The following is an 18,967-nucleotide window of genomic DNA, read 5'->3' on the forward strand; positions in this document are numbered from 1 at the left end:
CTTCCACCGCTGTCCCAGGTGGGGAGAGGCCTATTCGGGGGCTGATATATAGTCGCAGCCATCCCTGGAAGGGGATCTGTGAACCTTAGAGTGGTACATGAGCACCAGCTGTTACCCCAGAGTACAGGCCTACTCATTCTCCATCATTCACCTTCTCTGTTCTTCACTCAGCACTCAGGAGACCCACCTTCCCCTCACACACAGTGCAGAAGGGGTCCTTCCTGCCCCCCTGCCCCGCTACAGCACAACGGCAGCTCCCCCCCAGACACAGCACAGGGGCAGCTCTCCCCCCCCCAAACACAGCACAGGGGCAGCTCTCCTTCCCCCCCAGACACAGCAAAGGGGCAGCTCCCCCCCCCAGACACAGCACAGGGGCAGCTCTCCCCCCCCAGACACAGCACAGGGGCAGCTCTCCTTCCCCCCCAGACACAGCAGAGGCAGCACCCCTCCCAGACACAGCACAGAACAGAGGCTGATATGCTTCTCTACAGACAGCACAGGGGCTGATGCTGTTGCCATCCATATGTAACCTGGGAGGGGAAGCTGTCCTGCTGGCCACGTCCCTCCTCTCTGCCAGGAGGAGAGGCAAGGCCCCCACGCTGAGGCTCACACTAAACACGTCTAGGCCAGGACCCAACACCATAGTTGCTGATACACCAGGGCATGAGTACTTGGGCCATCTCAGCCTAGACCAGCCTTCCTTCCGCCAGAGAAGACAAACATCACCCATCTAAGCTCTGAAATTCTGTAGCATTTCAGCTCCCAGAGCGTCACCTGCTGGACACAAAGACAATCAAAGCCTTGGGAGGGGGACGTGGGGCTGGCAGAGCCGGGAGAATAAGGACGAGTTCAAATGAACTTCCTAACAGTCACCCCAGAATCCAAGGCCTTGACCGAACTAGCCAGACAAGGCCAAATACCCAATTCCAGTGTCTGTGGGACCCTCCCCCAAAAGCCTGCCCTAGAAAGTCCTGATGCTGGACAAACCAACCACATACTGGCTGTGGCCAAGTCCACTAGACCCAAAGGTGGTGCCCCATTGGCCCTGGGGGGCTTGGCTCCCTGTTTATTTCCCAGAAGGCAGAAGCTGGCCACAACGGGGCCTCCGACCTTAGATGCACTTGGCCTGCTCAGCTGGCTCTCGTATTCCCTTTCCAGAAGGCATCCTGATACGATTTTAGCCTCCTATTGCAGCGGAACTCTGAACACGGCACTTCTGCTGGCATTTCTAGCTCCTCCACCTTAGCTAGAGCTCGAGATGCCCTGGCCCCTGCAAACTTATGGATCCTAGCAGAGGGCCCCCTCCAGAATGGGGACACTCAGGCGGGAGAGTCCTGAGCTTCAGGGGAGCCCCCCACTGCTAAGCAGTGATTGGGGGAGGCAGGAGAAGCCAGGAGGGGAAGCTCAGCTATTTCAGATCAGCCTGGAAGCACCCCCGAGTGAATTGCGATGAGCCAACTCCTGGTCTCGCATGGATATGGGCCTCTCAGAAGACCCGAGCTTCTCCCGTGACTTTCCTCTGGAAGGCTATTCTGAATGTTTTCACAATAATTTTGCCAAGGTGCCAGAGAGAGAGGGGTCGTGTCATCACCCATCTCCGCTCCTAAGCTCTCCGCTGCCAGGAATGGGGTACCAGGGCCCAGCAGAGGTACAGGCTGTTGCTGCCCCCCTGTGGCTACTGCAGGGACAGCAGTTGGGGGGATTCCAAAGACCCGGAGTCCATGGAGAAATGGGAGGTCCAAAGAACCTGGCCACAGGTCTAGCCAACCAGGCAGAGAAGCCTCTCTGGCCCAGGGGCTGGGCCAGTCACAGCCTAAGGATGGGAGGTAAATGCACGGCCAGTCCACACGTCCCAGGCCTCTGGTGGGGGCCTACAGGAAGGGTACCCCGAGGATCAGCGAGCCCGGCAGCCCTGGAAGGGGCAGGCTTAGCCCTTCTGGTGTTGAGCTCAGTCCTGGAGAACACTGACTGAATGCCGGAGGAGTGGGGAGCCCCCTCCTCCCTGGCCAGGCCCCAGGCCCACCCTCTTCTCCTGATACCCCTGTCGGAGGAAGGGGAGGGGAACCTCGAACCTGCTTAATGGGGATGGCTCGACCGCTGCCGATACTGTCCACCTTGCATTCCAGCGCTTTCTTGTCCCGGTCCAGGTCGGCGCCCTTTCGAGACTGAAAGAAAGAGACGTGGGCGGGTTAGCCGGAGCCCCGGGGACAAGAGGCGAGGACGGCCCCTCAAACTCCTGGGTCCCCCCCCTTTCCTCCCGCTTCCTGGGCAGGGTCTGGCCATGGGCTGGGGGCAGGGGCGGCGGGAGGAGGGAAGGAATGACACCACGAGTATTCCAACGGGTTTATTCTTACACACGGCACCGTACAGAGCAGCACAGGTCACTGGGCCAGGGCCGCCTCTTACAAAAGAGCAAGGACAAGAAATACCGAGGGCACGAGGAGCGCACGGCCCGGGGCGGGGGACGGGGCGAGGGGGCGGCAGGGGGAGGGCCGGGGGCACAACATCGGGGGAGCAGAGTCCGGGAGGGAGCGGGCGGATGGCCCGTCTACAACAGACACCACGGCACGGTGCGTCGGGCACACCAGCGTGGCCGGAGGGGCACGGTGGACGGAGAGAGAGGAGAGAGAGAGGCGAGGCCGAGGGGCTGGGTGCCCCCCACCGGGCTCCTGGGACACAGTCCGCCCGAATTCGGCTCCTAGGAAATAGGGGGAGGCCGGAAAGAGGGGGAGAAAGGCAAGCGGCGGCGTCCGGAGCAGGAGCAGCAGAAGTCCATGCAGGAAGGAGCAGGAGGAAGGAAGGGGCAGGAAAGCTTCTCCCCCCAGGAGCGGCTGGGCTGAAGCAGGCGCTCGGGCTCCCCCTTCCCCGCTGGCCTGGCCGATGGGTGCGGGGCTGAGCTCCCTTCTTCTCCATGCAGCGAGCCTGGCGCGGCGGCGGCGGCGGCGGCGGTGTCCGGCCGGCCCCGGTCCCCCCAGGCGCCCCGCGGCTGCTGGCTCCGGGGTTCCTAGCCTTCCCTGGGGGTGGGGGTTAGTTACAAAGGTTCCTGTGGGTCTCTGGAGCGGGGAGCACGGCGGCCGCTTCTCATCTGAGAGCAGTCCCAAGGCCCGGCCCGCCTCCGGCCCCGCACAGGGGGGAGAATGTCCAGAGGTGCTGTGTCACCACCTGGTCTTCTAATTTGGAAGGAGTTGGAAAGGCCTTTTTGTTGATGAAAAGTTGGAAACAGTGGCACATATCTGCAAATATCGAAAGAATAAAGATTTTGGCAAGTTATACTCAAGCCCGGCACGCAGCTGGCCGGCCCCGGAGAGGGGAAGGAGGCAGCAGAGAACAGAGGAGGAGGAGGAGGAGGACGAGGAGGAGGAGACACCCCTGCTGGGAAGACCTGGGGCAGCTGCGCCGGAGGGCCAAATGTCCATCTCAACAGGAAACTTCCGCCACTTGGTGGCCCAGAGTCCCCATCCCGCCTGCCCCAGCCTGCCAAGAACGCTGGGCCGGGGAGGGAGCCGAGGACGCAGAGCCAGAGGGAGCAGGAAGAACAGACCGGAGAACAGAACCGTCCGAGAGCCGAGCGTCGCCACCGAGGCTCGCCCGGCCCCTCGCCCACCCGGGCCGCGCCGAACGCTGCTGCCAGGTTCCCTCGCAGCCGGGGCGTCCCGGGACGGCCCCTGAGCGCGTGGCCAGGGGGGAGGTGGAGGGGGTGGATGGGCAGAGGGATCGACGGCAACGGCGGGCGGGGAGGTCACGAGGGTGCCGGCAGCACATGAGGCAGAACCATGGAGACAATGGCAAGGGACACCGCGAGGGCTTCTTTCCACGAGCAGGGGGCCGAGGGAAGGGTGATGATGGGGGGGCGAGCGCCCCCAGAGCGAGGATGTGCGGATGAGCTCCCCCGGGGCGCACCCACCGTGACGGACAAGCACGAGGTCACCCGGAGACAATGGTGCAAGAACTGAGGTCGCCATGGAAACGATGGAAGGGACCGAGGCCGCCATTGCAGAGATGGAGAGAATGGGAGCAGCGCCCGGCTCGAAGACGAGGTGAGGGTGGGGTGGGAGAGTATCACCAACAGCCAAGAGGACAGAGTGAGGTCACCACGGCAAGGACGGCAGAGAGGGGGTGGGGAGGAGAGAGCATGAGCACGCCACGGTCACTGAGGAGCATCATGGAGTGGGGACGTGGGGCGATGGCGAGTGACAGCGGGGAGATCAAAGAATGGTGCTCGAAGCCTGATGGATGTCCGGGAGCGCCGGGCAGGCGCTGACGGGGTCGGCGTGTGGACAGGCAAACAGCGGCATTTACGACACTGGCGGGCAGCAGCGGGGCAAGCGGGCACGGAAGCAGGGACAAGCGGGGGGAGAGCCGGGGCATGAGCTGGGGTCAAGCACGGGGCAAGCGCAGTAAGCGGGAAGGAGGCCGTTCAGCAGAGCATGAGGGGAAGCGGCGGGAGCTGGGGGGAGCCGAGGCACACGCGGGGGACAAGCTGGAAAGCGGTGGAAAATCTGGAGGATAAGGGATGGGCCTAGAGGAGGGATCAGGCCTTTGGAAGCTCTGGCCTTGGGCAAGGTTCCTGAGAGACAGGCTGGACACGGGCCAGGCTGGGAGCCAAAGCTCTAGGGTTCGGAAGAGACGCACGGATTGACGCAGAAGGACAGATTGCCTGGTGGTCTGTGATATTCCCTCCCCTCTCCTCCCCGAATCCACATGGCAAGCTCCCATGTCGGAGCTGTGACCCCAGCAATGGTCCAGGGTGCAAGCCGGAGGCTTTGGCCTTGGGGGTAGGGAAGAATGGAGGGAAGAGCCGTGCGGTCAGCATAAGACTGCGGGGAGCCAGCGTCCATAAACAGAGATGGCAGCAGGCCCTGCAGGTCCGTGTACGTCTGCGTGTGTCCAGTGTGCAAAGGTGGGAGCAGAGCTGGGCGCTGGGGCCCGGAGATCAGGAGCCCTAAGCACTAAGAAACGACTTTCCAGCTGGGCCAAAGCCATCAAGAGCACGGAAAAGGAAGTGTGTGTTGGGAGAGATTCTGTCTGTAGAACGGTGGGCCCTGCCAGCACCTCGCTTCTAAGTCCTGCCTCCGCCACGGGGACCCTAAGCACGTGGCACCTGCCACTCTGCGCCTCACTTTCTCCATCTGCAAAGCAGATGCCCCAGTCTCTAAGGTCCCTTCCAGCTCCAGCCAAGCTTCATGGTGGGGAGGAGAGGGGAGCCTTGGGGCAAGACGGGAGAGAGCTAGGTGGGGACGATGAGAATCCTTCGTGGCTCTGCGTGGGGGTCGGGGAGCTGGGGGGATGTCCACGGGAAGCAGGATGCCTGTGCAGAGGGGGTGTGTGAGGGGGACAAGCTCAGCCTCCGGCCCTGGCAGCCCATCCTGGCACGGTTCCTGGCCATCTCCCTGCTCCTGGCTCAGCCTGGCCTGCTTAGACTGGGGCTCTGGGAGCGGGTGGGGGAAGGGAGAGGCAGGGCCACATACCGTGAAGATGTTGGATCGCCGCTTGGACTGCTTGCGGATGGGTGTGGGGGTGGAGGAGGCAGCGATGGTCTCGATACGCAGCTCCCGCTGGCTGATGCTGGGGGTGGAGGGGACGGAGGATGAGTAGTCGCTGAAGGCGCTGCCGCCGCCATTCGTGGCCTGAGGACAGAGAGTGCTTGTGAGGGGGACTGGAGAGGGACATAGGGAGCTCTAGGGAAACAAGGTGGGATCTGGGGAGTGGGAAGAGGAACTATGGAGCCTGGAAATGAGGGGAAGAACTCTTCTGGCCCGCAGACTGGCTCCTCTCCTAGAGAGCACAGGGACATCTGGAGTCACAAGACCTGAACTGGAAGCCTCCTTGGCATTCTTTGGAGGATGCTGGGCAAGTCACTTAACCTCGCTCTGGACTCAGTCTCCTTTTCTGTGAAGTAGGGGAGTTGCACGAATAGATCTCAGAGATTGTCCCCAAGCCAAACCTGGGTTCCTAGGATCACACTAGGCTGTGGAGAGAACGGAGCGTTCCCAAAGTGAAGGATCAAGGGAAGACTTGGTGGGAGAAAGAATCAATGAAGCAGACGGTCAGGTCAGCCTTTGCCTCAGCTTCCCAAATTCTCCCATCTGAGCAGGACTACTGTTGGGCTGGATCAAAAAGAGACTGTGGTAGAACTCTAAAGTGAATCCTGTTGTCTCTGGTTCTTCCAGTGGCTAGAAGAGTCGTGCAGGGGATTGGGACCACCTGGAGACGGTTATCTCAACACACACTTTCCCCTCTGATTGTATGGGGACAGCCAGAAAAAAGTGAGAGCTAAGTGAAACAGGGTGTTTTTCTTTAGGTAATATGCATGATGGGAACAGGCTGGGGAAGAAGATATTGTGGGCCTGAAGGCCCAAGGTCAGATGGGAAGGAGAATAGAAAAGGGTGAGACTTCTTCTAATCTGAGTAATACCTGACAGGAACTGGATGAATGAGAAAGCAGAAAAAGCTACGGGATGGAAATGGATGGATTTTCCAAAGAGTCGCATGGTCGAAGGAGAAGAAAGGCAGACGATCCCAGAACCATATGAAAAAACACTCTAAACCAAGGTTTCACCTCACATCCAAGCCAATTGCCCAAGACAATAAAAACTGAGAAAAATCAGTAATGGACAGGTAGCTGGCTTTAGCCAAGCAGATTCTAGAGTCAAAAAGACTAGAGTTCAAGTTCTGCCTCCAATATTTACTAGCTATGTGACAGTGGGCAAGTTAGCTAACTCCTAGGCATTTTTCTCAACTATAAATCTGCAGGGGGTGAAATCACTGATCCAGACAAAAAAATAAATTGGTGTTGGAGAGGTTGTGGGAAGACAGACATGAACACACTAGTTGATGGAGCTGGAAACTGTTCCACTTATTCTAGAAAACAACTTGGAACCATTGGGAAAAAGTCATTAGATTAATACTTTTTGGCCCAGTAATCCTATTACTGGCCATTTGCCCCAAGGTAAGTAAAAGAAGGAAAAGACAGGAAAATGCCAAAATATTTAGAAATGCACTTTTATATCATAACAGAAACTACACACAAAATAGGCGCCCACTAATTGGGTAAAGGCTGACCAGATTGGGTATATGAAAGTGATGGAATACTACTGGACCGTAAGAAATGACAAACATGAAAGAAGAATTTAGAGAAAACTGGGAATACTTGCATCAACTTTCAGGAGGCAAAAATATGGGGAACCAAGAGACCCATCTACATAATGACCAGATAATGTAAAGGAAAAAACATCAAAGGAAGAACATTCAAACTCAGTTCAATGCAATGGCTAATCTGGGCTCCAGAGCAAAAGACTGATGAGGTTGTATGGATGTCTCTCTCTTCCTGGTAGAGGTGCTGGAATACAGATTTGGAAAGCAATATATTCTATTCACTCCCAGCAATGTAGCAGTAATGTTTCATTTAACTATATGTTTTAGTTACGAAGGAAGGTTTCGGTGGGAGGGATCTTGGAACTGAAACGTGTAAAAAAAAAAAAAAAAAAAATATATATATATATATAAAAAAGAAATGAACAGCTATAAAGTGTTAACCTAACAAAGCTCCTCAATTCAGGAAAGACACACGGAGCAGTGAAGGGAGGCCAGGCTTAGGTAGGTAAAGTTCTCACTGGTTGTTGACTGGAATGCTTCCCTCCACCCCAGAAAGTACACAGACAGGTACGTATGCCAAACTAGCACCATTGCTACTAGGTCTTAAGAAAAGTCTCTCTCCCTGATGGCAAAAAGGCTATTTGCAAGAATGGGCTAAGTGTTCTCTGAATTTTTTCTCTCCATTGTTTGGGAGCTACTGTAAGGTTGAGAAGAGATTTTCTAGTAGGAGAAACCCTGGCTCTTTTTTCTCTTACCCTGGTGGGAACAATTACAGGGCAATTCCCACCCTTCTTCAAGAAAAAGGTAGTTCCTCCCTCCAAGCAACTAAGTTATCATTTGAAAGCCAGGTAGGGTACTCGGCACCAAGAGCCAGGACCCAAAGGAATTGCCCTCCCAGATGTCTTGCACACTGGAATATTTAAACAAGCTAGCTGTGTGATCCAGTCCCATCCAAGTCACTCTGTCCACTGGTATAGAGAAAAGCAGAAAGAGAGGCAGAAGCTTGGAATGAGGAAATATAGTCAGGACAAGTCAAACTAGTCCATGGGCCATGGGCTATGGGGGAAAAAAATAGGGCAAGAATTGAGAAAAACAGAATTTGGAACTCAAAATTTTTTTCTTTTAAACAACTGCTAAAAAAAATTTTTTACATGTAATTGGGAAATATTTAATGAAATAAATGAATATATATATGTATATATACATATATATTTAATAGAAGAAAACAGGTAAAAGTTTACGAGTGTGGCTTATCATGGAAGGGGATTCTAAAGTATCTCACCCATTGATTCCACCATTAGCCCATTCATTCCTTGTGTTAAGCACTGCCCTTTTTTCCCCTTTCAATATGCAAAGACTTCTGAGAAGAGTCAGATGTTAAATGCCCAAAGGCCTCGTGTGTATGAGGTTCCCAGATGCTTTCTGCCCTAACCTTAGGGGCAATAGTTTCAGTGTTGGTCCCATTAGATGTCTGTGGTCTGGGAGAAAGGAAGGAAAGGGGAGATAGCACAAACTGCAAAGGGGGCACAGCGAACCGTACAAGCCAGATGGAATATTCTAGCCTTGCAAATGATTCTCCAGAGGTCATGCCTGTGGGCAGGGGGGCAGGCTGTAGCACACTGACAGGGTAGCAGACACAGAGGCAAGCCTGGGATAAAGCGGGGTATAGAATGGGGATGGATGGGTGGTCAGAAAGTCGGAGGCCCACACCTGGTTGATGTGCACGGCTGGGATGGAGGCGGCGGACACGGCCGAGTGGCTGGGTGAGTTGGGTAGTGACTTGCAGGGCCCAATGGCTAGCTGTTGCTTCTTCCGCAAGGCCACCACCTTCTGTGCCACTGCGGGGGACAGCACAGTCAATTACCTCCTCTGGGAGAAAGGGGAAAGCCCACCTTCAGCCCTCCCCTGGAGCACCGGCCCGGGTGGCCTCGCTGCAGGGAGGGAGGCCGCTTCTCTTAGTCCTCGCACCCAGCCCTGGCCCAGGGTTACCGTCCTGGAAGACGCGCTCCACATTGAGTCCGTAAGTCGCACATGTCTCATAGTAGGTGCAGCGCTTCAGGTCTGTGGAGAGTTTTCGGGCCCGGCTGTCATCAATCACTCGGGGGTTGGCGGCACTGATAGCATCTGATGGGGGGAGAGAGAAGGGCAAGCTTGGTGAGGAGCTGAAATACACGGGGCAGGTGCGGAGCATTCGGGCGCGGGCAGGACGGGCAGAGACCACTTCAGAGGGCAGAGAGGAGCTGACCTACTGGTAGCTACGGCCAAAGCAGACTGCTGTCTACGAGGGAGGATTCTGGGAGGGTGGAGGGTGAGCTGAGGTGCAGGGGAGACGGTCCCTAGGAAATGATGGACGTGTTTTAAAAAGCCATCTATAAAACATGTTTAAAAAGGAAGGCATGGAAACAGGACCCTAGGGACAAATGGATGGCTCCCTATGACCTTATACAAATCACTTTGTTTCTCTGGGCCTCAGCTTCCTCATCTTTTAAATGTTTTAACTTTTTTTTAATTTTAAGTATTTTACATTTTAATTTTTAATTGTTTTCTGGCTCCAGAAACATCTGAATGTGTGTCATCAGAGGAAGATAAAGTATGTGTGATGGGGGAGGGCAGGGAATGAGAAAAAAGGCATTTTAGGGACCGGGTAGGCAGGGATGTTATGTTGGAGCTTGATGCAAGGTTCAATACAAATCCAGGATGGAATAAGAGGGAGTCCGAAATTATTCCCAGAAACCTACATCGGCCCTTAACTTAAGTTCTATCCAGAAGATCAGGGAACTGTGGATCATTCCCATCATTCCTGCTTTGGGATAATTCACCCATCCCTTCCTTCCATGGACCCACTGGCAAGGTGAAGTCCTGCTAGGAGACTCCTCTGGATTTTCTTCCCTAGCCCGGCCTCCCCAGCCTCACCCTGAGTGCCCACCAGGACCATGGGCACCTCGCTGGCACTACGGTAGCTGCAGAGCCGAAGGAAATAGTTGTACACCGTCTGGAAGCTGATCTCGTCCTCCAGGCTGAACACAAACACCACAGCATCCACCCAGGCAGCAAACTACAGGAGGAGAACAAGCTGCATCATCCCAGGGCCCAGAGAGCGAAAAGCTTTCCAGACCTGGCCACTTCAAGGCCCTGGGTTTGGTCCTTTCTAGAGATCACCCTTCTTAGGACAGGGGCATGGAATTGTGGAAATGACACCGAGCTAGACGTCAGGGACCTGCATCGCAGGCCAGGTGCGAGGTGGCTTCTGAGCCTCCACAAGGGCACCAGAGAGGGGGATGTCAAGAGATGCAAGAGTACAGATACCAATGAGGAAGACTTCCTCCTTTTGGTAGGAAGGTGAGGGAGGACAGGTAAGGACTGTTACGTGTGCTATCAGGCATGGTTGGTCAGTCAATTAAACACATCCTTACTATGTGCCAGGTATTGGGCTGACCACTGAGGATATAAAAAGAGACAAAAGGGGAACCTAGGTGGCTCAGTGGATAGAGACTGGAGGTCCTGGGTTCAAATCTGGCCTCAGATACTTCCTAGCTGTGTGACCTTGGGTAAGTCACCCCCATGGTCCAGCCCTTACCATTCTTCTGCCTTGAAACCAATATATAGTATTGATTCTAAGATGGAACCTAAGAGTTAAAAAAAAAAAAAAAAAAAAGAAGCAAAAGGTATTCCCTATCCTCAAGGAGCTGACAATCAAATGAAGGCAAGAAGTAACCAAAATTACAAAAAAAGCCATATGCAGGAAAAATAGAAACTAATTTAACAGACACCAGAATGAAGAAGGATTGGGAAAAGTTTCCTATAAAAGGTGAGATTTTAGTTGGGCCTTGAAGGAAGTCAGGGAAGGCAGTAGGTAGAGATGAGGAGGAAGAATGTTCTAGAACAAGAGATGGAGGGTCTTATTTGTGGAACAGCCAGGAGGCCAGAGGCATAACTGAAAACTACTGTATGGATTAAGGAAGACCAGACAGGTAAGAGGGGCCCCAGGTCACAAAGGGCTCTGAACACCAAACAAGAATTCTGTATTTATATGGCATCTGCTATTTTGGGGGAGGCGGGGCAGCATCAGAAATGATTGCAATGTAAAAACTAAAGTGTCAATAAAACAAGCAGCACAGTCCTCTTGCCCCTAAAATCCTTTATCCCTAGTTGGAAGTCTGAAGAGGGAGAGGTGGAGAAGGGAAAGGGAGAAAGATATACAGAGAGAGAAAGGACAGAAAGCGAGAGAGAAAAAGAGACAGACTGGGAGAGTGTTAGTTTGTGAGTGTATGTGTGGTGGGTGGAGGGCAATCACTCACCTGGAGCTCAGGAGGTCCTCCCTCATCTCGTATCAGCAGTAGGTAGCTCTGGCCATCCACCACGATCTCCTTCTTAAATCGGCCCCCTGGGAACAGAGTACACAGTTAGGAGCTCACCTCAGGGAGCATAAAGAAAAACTGCAGAGGGATCAGAAGGGGAAGGAAAGAGAGGGGGTTCTGAAGCCCCATTTCTTTGGAGAGCTGGAAACAGAAAGAGACAAAAGTAAGTCATCCCTGGGGTTCACATAAGGCTCAGTACTCACCTTCTGGGGACTCCTCCTGGACATAGGTCCCTGTCAAATATCGATGCACCAGAGCTGACTTCCCGCTAGACAGGTTCCCAACAATGCCCTGAGGGAGAGGCAAGGGAGTGAGACAAGGGGGCAGAGAGAATGAGGCAAGAGGTACATGAAAGGGTGGAGAAAGGAGAGAAGTGAGGAGAAAGAAAAGGAAGGGGTGAGACAGAAAACAAGAAAGACATAGAGGGTGTTAGGGTTAGTATTAGTGAAAAACTAGTAAATATATGAGGTTACATCACTCCAGTAGTCCCGACTTCAGACTTGATGCTCTATCCATTTCTCTCTTCTCTCTGGGCAAGTCACTTAACCTCTGTTTGTCTCAGTTTCCTCTTCTGTAAAATGAGGATCTCAATACCATCTGCCTCCCAGTGTTATTGTAATAATCAAGTAAGATATCTGTTAAGTGCTTAGCACAGTGCCCAGCACAGAGTAAACGCCATAAAAATGTTAGCTATTATTATTAGCTAATATCAGGGTTAGTAAAATTGAGGAAACTGAGGTAGATCTCTATATCCATCCATCCAACTCTCCATCCTTCCATCTATCTATCCATTCATCTTTCCATTTGTCTTTCCATCCATCCATCTTTCTCTCCATCCTTCCATCCCTCCCTCCATCTAGAGAGGTCTGTAAACAGAGAGGTTAAATGATACAGTGAGCAAGTGTCTGGGGAGGCTGATATTGAACTCGGACCTTCCTGACTCCACACCCAACACTTTTCCCATTGAGCTGCCTAGCTCTTCAAGGAGAGAAGAAAGAAAAGCTCTGCTTCTTTAGAGAAAATTGAACACGCATGAAGGATTGAGGAATAGGGCCAAAGCAGAGGAAAACAAGGGTCAAAAGGGAAGGCAGGTGGGAGAGAGTGGGAAGATGGGTGAAGGAAAAGTAAGGGGAGGGAGAGAAGAGCTGGGGGCAGGAAATAAGATGATACCTAAAGAGAGAGATGTAAGTAGAAGGGCCTCCTGCCCTCACTCACCACTTTAAGCTCAGGGACAGATCGGCTCAGGGTCCATTCTTGGCTATTGACAAATGAATCTGCGGGGCAAAGAGAAGACAACATTAAGGCTGGGCAGCTATCATTCCCCCACTCTCCCTCTGTCCCTTTTACACCTACCACCCGGACCCCTTTTTAGCCCATCCCAGATCCCAAGCTCCCAAGGGGGTGGGAGCTCTCATATCAGGAGGCCTTGGCCATGCTCTCCTGGGCAGCCTTGGTCCCAAGACCTCCCCCAGTGGGTCTCTGGAGGCAGGTCGGGCACCGGGCACAACCCAGGAGCAGCGAGTAGAAACAGCTTGCCCGGGAGGGTGGGGCCACCCACCACATTCCTGAGGCAGGGAAGGGAGGAGGGGGAGGGTTCCACACTCTCCAGCCCAGGCTCCTCCCTGAAATGAGGAGCACCCTCCTTTTCCCTTCTCAGATCTCTCCTCCCCTCTCCAGGCTCCCTTTACTTTCCCTACCCATACTTGACTCCCAGTGGAACCCCTGTCTTGGTTTACAGGGGCTTTTGTTTGGGGGAGGGGGAGAGAGGAAAGGGTTCCCCTCTAGGTAACCAGAGGAATCCTTTGCAGGTGCCTAGCCAGCCAAAGCCCCAAATCCCAACAAATTCCTCCCTAACCCCACTCCCTCCTGGTGTGTGTGCCATGACCCTTCATGGCTCTCAGCTTGCTGTCTACAGATCCCCTTGCCCCTGAGGTGCTCAGCCTTGAAGTGGCCTCTGATGGTCCTGCTCCTTTCCCTACACCTCCTCCCCAGCCTCCTCCAGTCTCACTTCAGTGTTTCCTGGGTCCCTCCTCATCTGTGCAAAGAAGTCTATACTATGTTTTGGAGGTGCAGGGACAAAAACCCAAGAAGTTCCCTCCCAGCCCTGAGAGTCTGTAATTCTGTTCTCCCCTAGAATGGAGACTTTCCTCTGACCCATGCTCCCAGCTTGGGGGAGGGGGGGTTCTGCCGAGCCTAGGCACCTGCCACCGTTCAGGGCCAACCAGAGTACCCAGGGCTTGGGGGCAAAACCACCTGAGCTCCACCCTGTCACCCTCCCCTGAGACCACCAGCCTCTGCCTGGAAGGCTCTCAATTTTCACATTTCCTTTTTTCATAGGAGTTAAAGGTTCCTTTTGTCATTTGACAGATGAGAAAACGGAGGTCCAGAGAAACAATTAAAGCTCAACGTTATAGATGATTTGGGTAGTAAAGCTAAGATCTGAAGCCAGGCCAGAGGCTGCAGACCTGGAGCTTGAAGAATCAGGGTCCGTGGCTCAGCACAACATGCCCTGGGTATATCCCGGATGGTCCTTGGCCTCCTAGGCCTGGGCACAAGAAGCCAGGTGACCCCAGCAGATAAGGATGGGATCCAGGTGACCTGATTTCTAGCCATAAGAGGCAAGTGCCCAGAGGAAGGTTCAAGTGACAGAGTGGGCACTGGCCAGCCATGGCCTTTCTTCCTCCTTACCCGATGCCAGCGGGGAGCTCTGGACCCCCAGGAGAACCGGGGCCGTGGCAGCCCGCCGACTCCACAGGGGCTCTCGGGGCAGCGGGGTCCCGGCTGACCCAGACTCTCTCCGGCGGAAGCGGCTGGTGAGGAGCCTCCAGAGGCTGGCACCTGTGCTGGATCGGGTGGAGTCTGGGGCCACCTGCCTACCCTCGGGGTACAGCAGGTCCCGACGGCTGGGAAAGGCATGCAAAGAACTGGCATCACCGTCGCTTTTGGTTCGAACCCGGGGCCGGGGTAGCAGTCCTGACTCAGAGCGCCTAATCTCCTGGCCCCGACGGAGTCGGAAGCTGAAGCTTTTCCTCAAGGCCGAAAAGCCCTTTCGAGGGGACTCGGCGCTTCGGCCGCCGCTGCCCCGGAACACCTGCCAACGCTGGCTGCTCCAGAGCGAGCTGCCCCTCAGAAAGCCTGAGCTCCCCGCCCGGCCTAGGCCCCCGCCGCTCCCGTCGGCTCCCGAAAGCTCCAGTCGGTTCACCTCCAGGAATGTCATGCTGGTGGGCCTGGGCCGAGTTGTCTTCTCTCCCGGGCCCCGGCTCCTGCGGAGGGGCTCGGGGCCAGGGCTCGGGGCCGCTGCAGGGGGCTCGGGGCCGGCACAGGCAGGAAGCCCGTCAGACGGGCCCCGGGGGGTGCGCGGGCGGAGGAGGCTCAGGAGGAGGCTCCGGGCACCGGATGGAGGCGCCCCTGGATGGGCAGAGCAGTAGCTCTTGGGCCGCGGCGGCTGCTCCCTCGCCGCGCACAGGGCGGCCCGGACGGCCCAGCCAGCTGAGGAGTCCTGCAGGTCCAGCGAGTCAGAGGCGCTGAGGGTGCGGCCACAGGCGCCCTGGGGCCGCTCCCTGCTGCAGCTGTCACCCCGGGGCCAGCCCCGCTCCATGCTCAGGAGGCAGGGTGGCCCAGGCCCATGGTGGGGGGCGGGGAGGGAGGATCGCTGCCTCCAGTCTGGGGGTTTCTGCGCCCCGGCCTCCCTCCAGGCGTCCCCCCCTCCACTCCAGCACCAGCACCAGCACCAAGAGCAGCAGCAGCAGCAGCAGCAGCAGCCAGGCAGACAAGCCCAGACCTGGAGAGGATGGGAGCCAGGGCTGGGGAGGGCCACCTGGCAAGCCCGGCCTGGAGCACACACCTGGGATCGGAGGCTCCACCCCAGGATGCCGCCTGGGCAGAGAAGGGGAGCTGGACCTGGGGCGAGGGGGGGCTCGCATTCCTTCAGCTGCTGCACAGCCGAAGGGGCTTCCCAGGGCGGGCCGGAGGCAGCCCCAGCAAAGCCAGGAGAGATGCTCATCCTCGGGGCGGCCCAATAACCCGTGGGCCCAGCCTCCACCTCTCCAGGCTAAGGACTAGCTTCCAGGACCCTGACTTCAACTTCAGCTTCAGCTTCTGCACTGGGAGTCCCACAACTAGCTTGGGAAAGCACACTGGGGAAAACGAAGGGGGAGAGGGGAGGCGCCTTGGTTTGGGGCTCTCCTCTGCACGGTGCTGGCCGAGAATTGTCCAACAGCTAGTGGCCTGCCAATGAGAGCGCCAATGTGGCCTCGGGCACTGCCCAGCTGTGTGACCCTGGGCAAGTCCCTTGACCCCCATAGCCCAGCCCTTACCACTCTTCTGCCTTGGAGCCAATGCACAGTACTGATTCTAAGATGGAAGGGGAGGGTTTTGGAAAAAAGAACTGTCCCACATTTCAACAATGATGAAATAAATAAAAAACCCAAACCACGCTGCTGTTAAAACACTACCATCAGGGTCTTAACTTCATGTCACCAGAAGTTAAGTTAAATGCCCTGGGGAAGGGGATGGAGGGGGTGGGGAACTCGTGGCCTGCAAAAAGACTTGGGTGGGGGAGCTGATGCTATTTTTAAGTCCTAGAAGGGCCATCTAGAAGAAGAGGGGATTAGTCTCCAGCTTGAGCCATGAGAACAGAACTGGAAACAACTCGTGGAAGCTCTAAAGGGGCAGGTTTAAGCTTGAGAGAAGGAAACATTTCCTAGCAATTAAGTTATTCTCATTTGGAATGGGTGGCCACAGGAGAGAGGGCTCCCCCAATCAGAGACCTGCTCCTGGGATGGGGGTGGGCCCTGGCTAGGCTGGCTGTGGAGGGATAAGCAAGGTCCATGCCAGTGTGGAGACGGAGCCCAGAGTTAGGAACAAAGGGAAGGCTCCTTAACTCAGTCCCAAAGGGTCCCAGTGTTGGTGCCCCCGTGGGGCCCCGGCTCCGGAGGTCTCTCTCCAGGCCTAGGCCTCCAGGTCCTGTTTAGGGGTAAAGTGCATGACAGAGTGCCTGGCACATTCCTGCTGGGGTCGGGCAGCCAGGGGGCAGCCCCGAAGAGGGAGGGGCCTCTCCATCCTAGCTAAGGTGCTCTGAAACACACAAGAGGTGGGAAGCCGCAAATCCTGATCTGGATTCCCTGGGCCTGGAAGGGGTGGTGACTTCATCCACTCCTTCCTCCTGGGCCCCAGGGAAGGCAGAGAGACCAAGGCTCCGAAAAGAAGGGCCTTTCCCAGAATCTGATCATCAGAAAACCAAGATTAAGAACCCAGGCATCCTGGGCTCCCAGTTCAAAAAGCCTCACATGACTTGGAGGTAAAACCTCGAGGAACACATGGCAGGGCTTCCCCAGGAAAAGCAAGGCTTCCACCTAAGCATCCATGTCCTCCCAGGTGACAGAAAATGCAAGGAGAAAGACAACGCTGCTGGGACAGGGTCAGGCATGAAGGACGAGCCAAGGAGCCAAAACTTGAGTGGCCTTGCTGGGGTACTTTTAGCCATCCTCCTTCCTTGGGGAAGGGCAGTCTGTCCCCTACAAGAACCCCCAAAGTGGGAGGAAAACCAGAGAGGCCAGATAAATGGATCCAGATCAACTCGGGCCTTGGTGAAGGAAAGGAAGCCCAGGAACGTCTGAGCCTTTCCAGTGCAAGAATCCCTCCTCATCCTCCAAGGGAAAAACCAGTCATGGGAGAAACTATCCCTAGCAGACCACTTGGCACAAGTCCTGATATGAAGCCCTCCTTTATTGTGGATCCCGTTTTAACTTCTGCCAAGGACTAGAAGAGAACAGCTAGGCGGTGGGACATTTATTCCCTAATTTGGTAAGGAGAGTTGGGCCCATTCCAAAGGAGACATAACTCCACTTTCAAATCTTGAGTCTCCCCCTTCCACCACCCACACATCTCCTTTCCTTCACTCCAGTCAAACAAGTTTTCTCTGCCCCTTAGGTCTGCTTCTACCATGCCAACTCCTAAACCTGCTTCCTCATCTACACCCTTCTCTCCTGAGAAACCTCCTACCAATGTAAAATGAACCTGGATGGTCTCCTGAACCATGCCAGAGAGCACATTAATTCAACTCAGCATTTCCAGCTTGAAGTTGGAAGAGATCTTGGAGTTCAGTCCCAACTCCTCATTTTATAGATGAAAGACCCTGCAGCCCAAACAACCAACGTGTATTTTTTTAATTTCTAAAATGTGTTACATTAAATATTATCCAATTATATTTGAAAAAATTTAACATTTCTCCCCCTACCCCACCCTCCACTTCTAACTTTACTTTATGTCTTAGTATCAAGGCTAAGAGTGGCAAGGGCTAGGCAATTTGGGTTAAGTGACTTGCCCAAGGCTACAAAGCTAGAATGTGTCTGAAACTAGATGTGAAACCAAGTCCTCCTGAATCCAGGTCTAGGGCTCTATCCACTATGCTACCTAGCTCATCCATAACATACATTTTTCTTTCTTTTTTTTTTAAAGTACCGTATTTGCTTTCTGTTTATTTGTTTGTTTGTTTTTGAACCCTTCACTTCTGTGTATTGGCTTATAGGTGGAAGAGTGGTAAGGGTGGGCAATGGGGGTCAGGTGGAAGAGTGGTAAGGGTGGGCAATGGGGGTCAGGTGGAAGAGTGGTAAGGGTGGGCAATGGGGGTCAAGTGACCTGCCCAGGGTCACACAGCTGGGAAGTGTCTGAGGTCAGATTTGAACCTAGGACCTCCCGTCTCTAGGCCTGACTCTCAATCCACTGAGCTACCCAGCTGTCCCCTATAACATACATTTTTCAAAATTTTGAGTTCCAAATTCTCTCCCTCCCATTCTTCCCCCAGTCCTTGTGAAGGCAAGCAATAGGATATTGAATATACATATGAGGTCATGTAAAACACAGTTCTATAAGAGCCATGAACCAACACATATTTAAAAAGAACCTATTGTGGGCCAGGCATTGAGCACATTAACCAAAAAAAGTACGGCCTCTGCCCTCAAGGAGCTTACATTCTGTCTGGGTCCACAAGGTTAGATGACTTTTTCAAAAGTTACACAGGGAGTAAGTACAGTATGTCGCAGAAGGGCATGATTGCAACCCCGATGATTTGATTCCAAATCCATTCTCTTTCATGGGCTAATTTGACGACATTCACAAGGAATCTCTATCAACCAAGAGGCACATGGGAAAAGAGTGACTGACCTTGCACATCCATACCTCAGACCTTGTTTATACTATCAGCTCTAAGAAAGTAACTACCAACCACTCTTAGTCTTCAGAAGGCCCAGGCCTGAGAGCCCTGGGTAAGTGCGTCTTTGATTTAACCTCTTAGAGACTGAGAGAAATTAGGCTATAACTAACGTGTCTGGGCTATGGACAAGGAACCGTTCTGGAAATATGTCCTAATTGCTTTCAGTAATGGCATTTTATGTTTTTGTTTTAAATATATTTAGGTATATCTTTGATTTTTATATCGCCTACATTTCCCAATGCATCCTCCTTTCTCTCTGTTCCTCAGTTCCTAAGTAGGAGTTGTAAACTTAAGAGTCTGA

The 18,967-nt window shown here is 54.2% G+C and overlaps 1 protein-coding gene across 6 annotated transcripts in view; it reads right to left on the reverse strand.

The window, feature by feature from the left end:
- AGAP3 (ArfGAP with GTPase domain, ankyrin repeat and PH domain 3) overlaps nucleotides 1-18,967 on the reverse strand; it is a 74,059-nt gene that overhangs the window by 21,416 nt on the left and 33,676 nt on the right. For 3 of the 6 annotated variants that reach the window (XM_044679622.1, XM_044679623.1, XM_044679621.1), the window contains 8 exons: nucleotides 12,669-12,727; nucleotides 11,657-11,744; nucleotides 11,394-11,479; nucleotides 10,009-10,150; nucleotides 9,085-9,219; nucleotides 8,806-8,933; nucleotides 5,469-5,627; nucleotides 2,073-2,165 (listed from right to left, as the gene is read on the reverse strand). In XM_044679622.1, coding sequence (XP_044535557.1) covers nucleotides 2,073-2,165; nucleotides 5,469-5,627; nucleotides 8,806-8,933; nucleotides 9,085-9,219; nucleotides 10,009-10,150; nucleotides 11,394-11,479; nucleotides 11,657-11,744; nucleotides 12,669-12,727 — 890 coding nt within the window. Of the gene's footprint in view, nucleotides 1-2,072; nucleotides 2,166-2,331; nucleotides 3,234-5,468; nucleotides 5,628-8,805; nucleotides 8,934-9,084; nucleotides 9,220-10,008; nucleotides 10,151-11,393; nucleotides 11,480-11,656; nucleotides 11,745-12,668; nucleotides 12,742-14,170; nucleotides 15,052-18,967 lie in introns of those variants that run through there. The other 3 variants (XM_044679624.1, XM_044679625.1, XM_044679628.1) reach the window with 3 other exon arrangements.

The sequence above is a fragment of the Gracilinanus agilis genome, chromosome 5 (genome assembly GCF_016433145.1).
Source record: "Gracilinanus agilis isolate LMUSP501 chromosome 5, AgileGrace, whole genome shotgun sequence".
NCBI classification, from domain to species: domain Eukaryota; kingdom Metazoa; phylum Chordata; class Mammalia; order Didelphimorphia; family Didelphidae; genus Gracilinanus; species Gracilinanus agilis.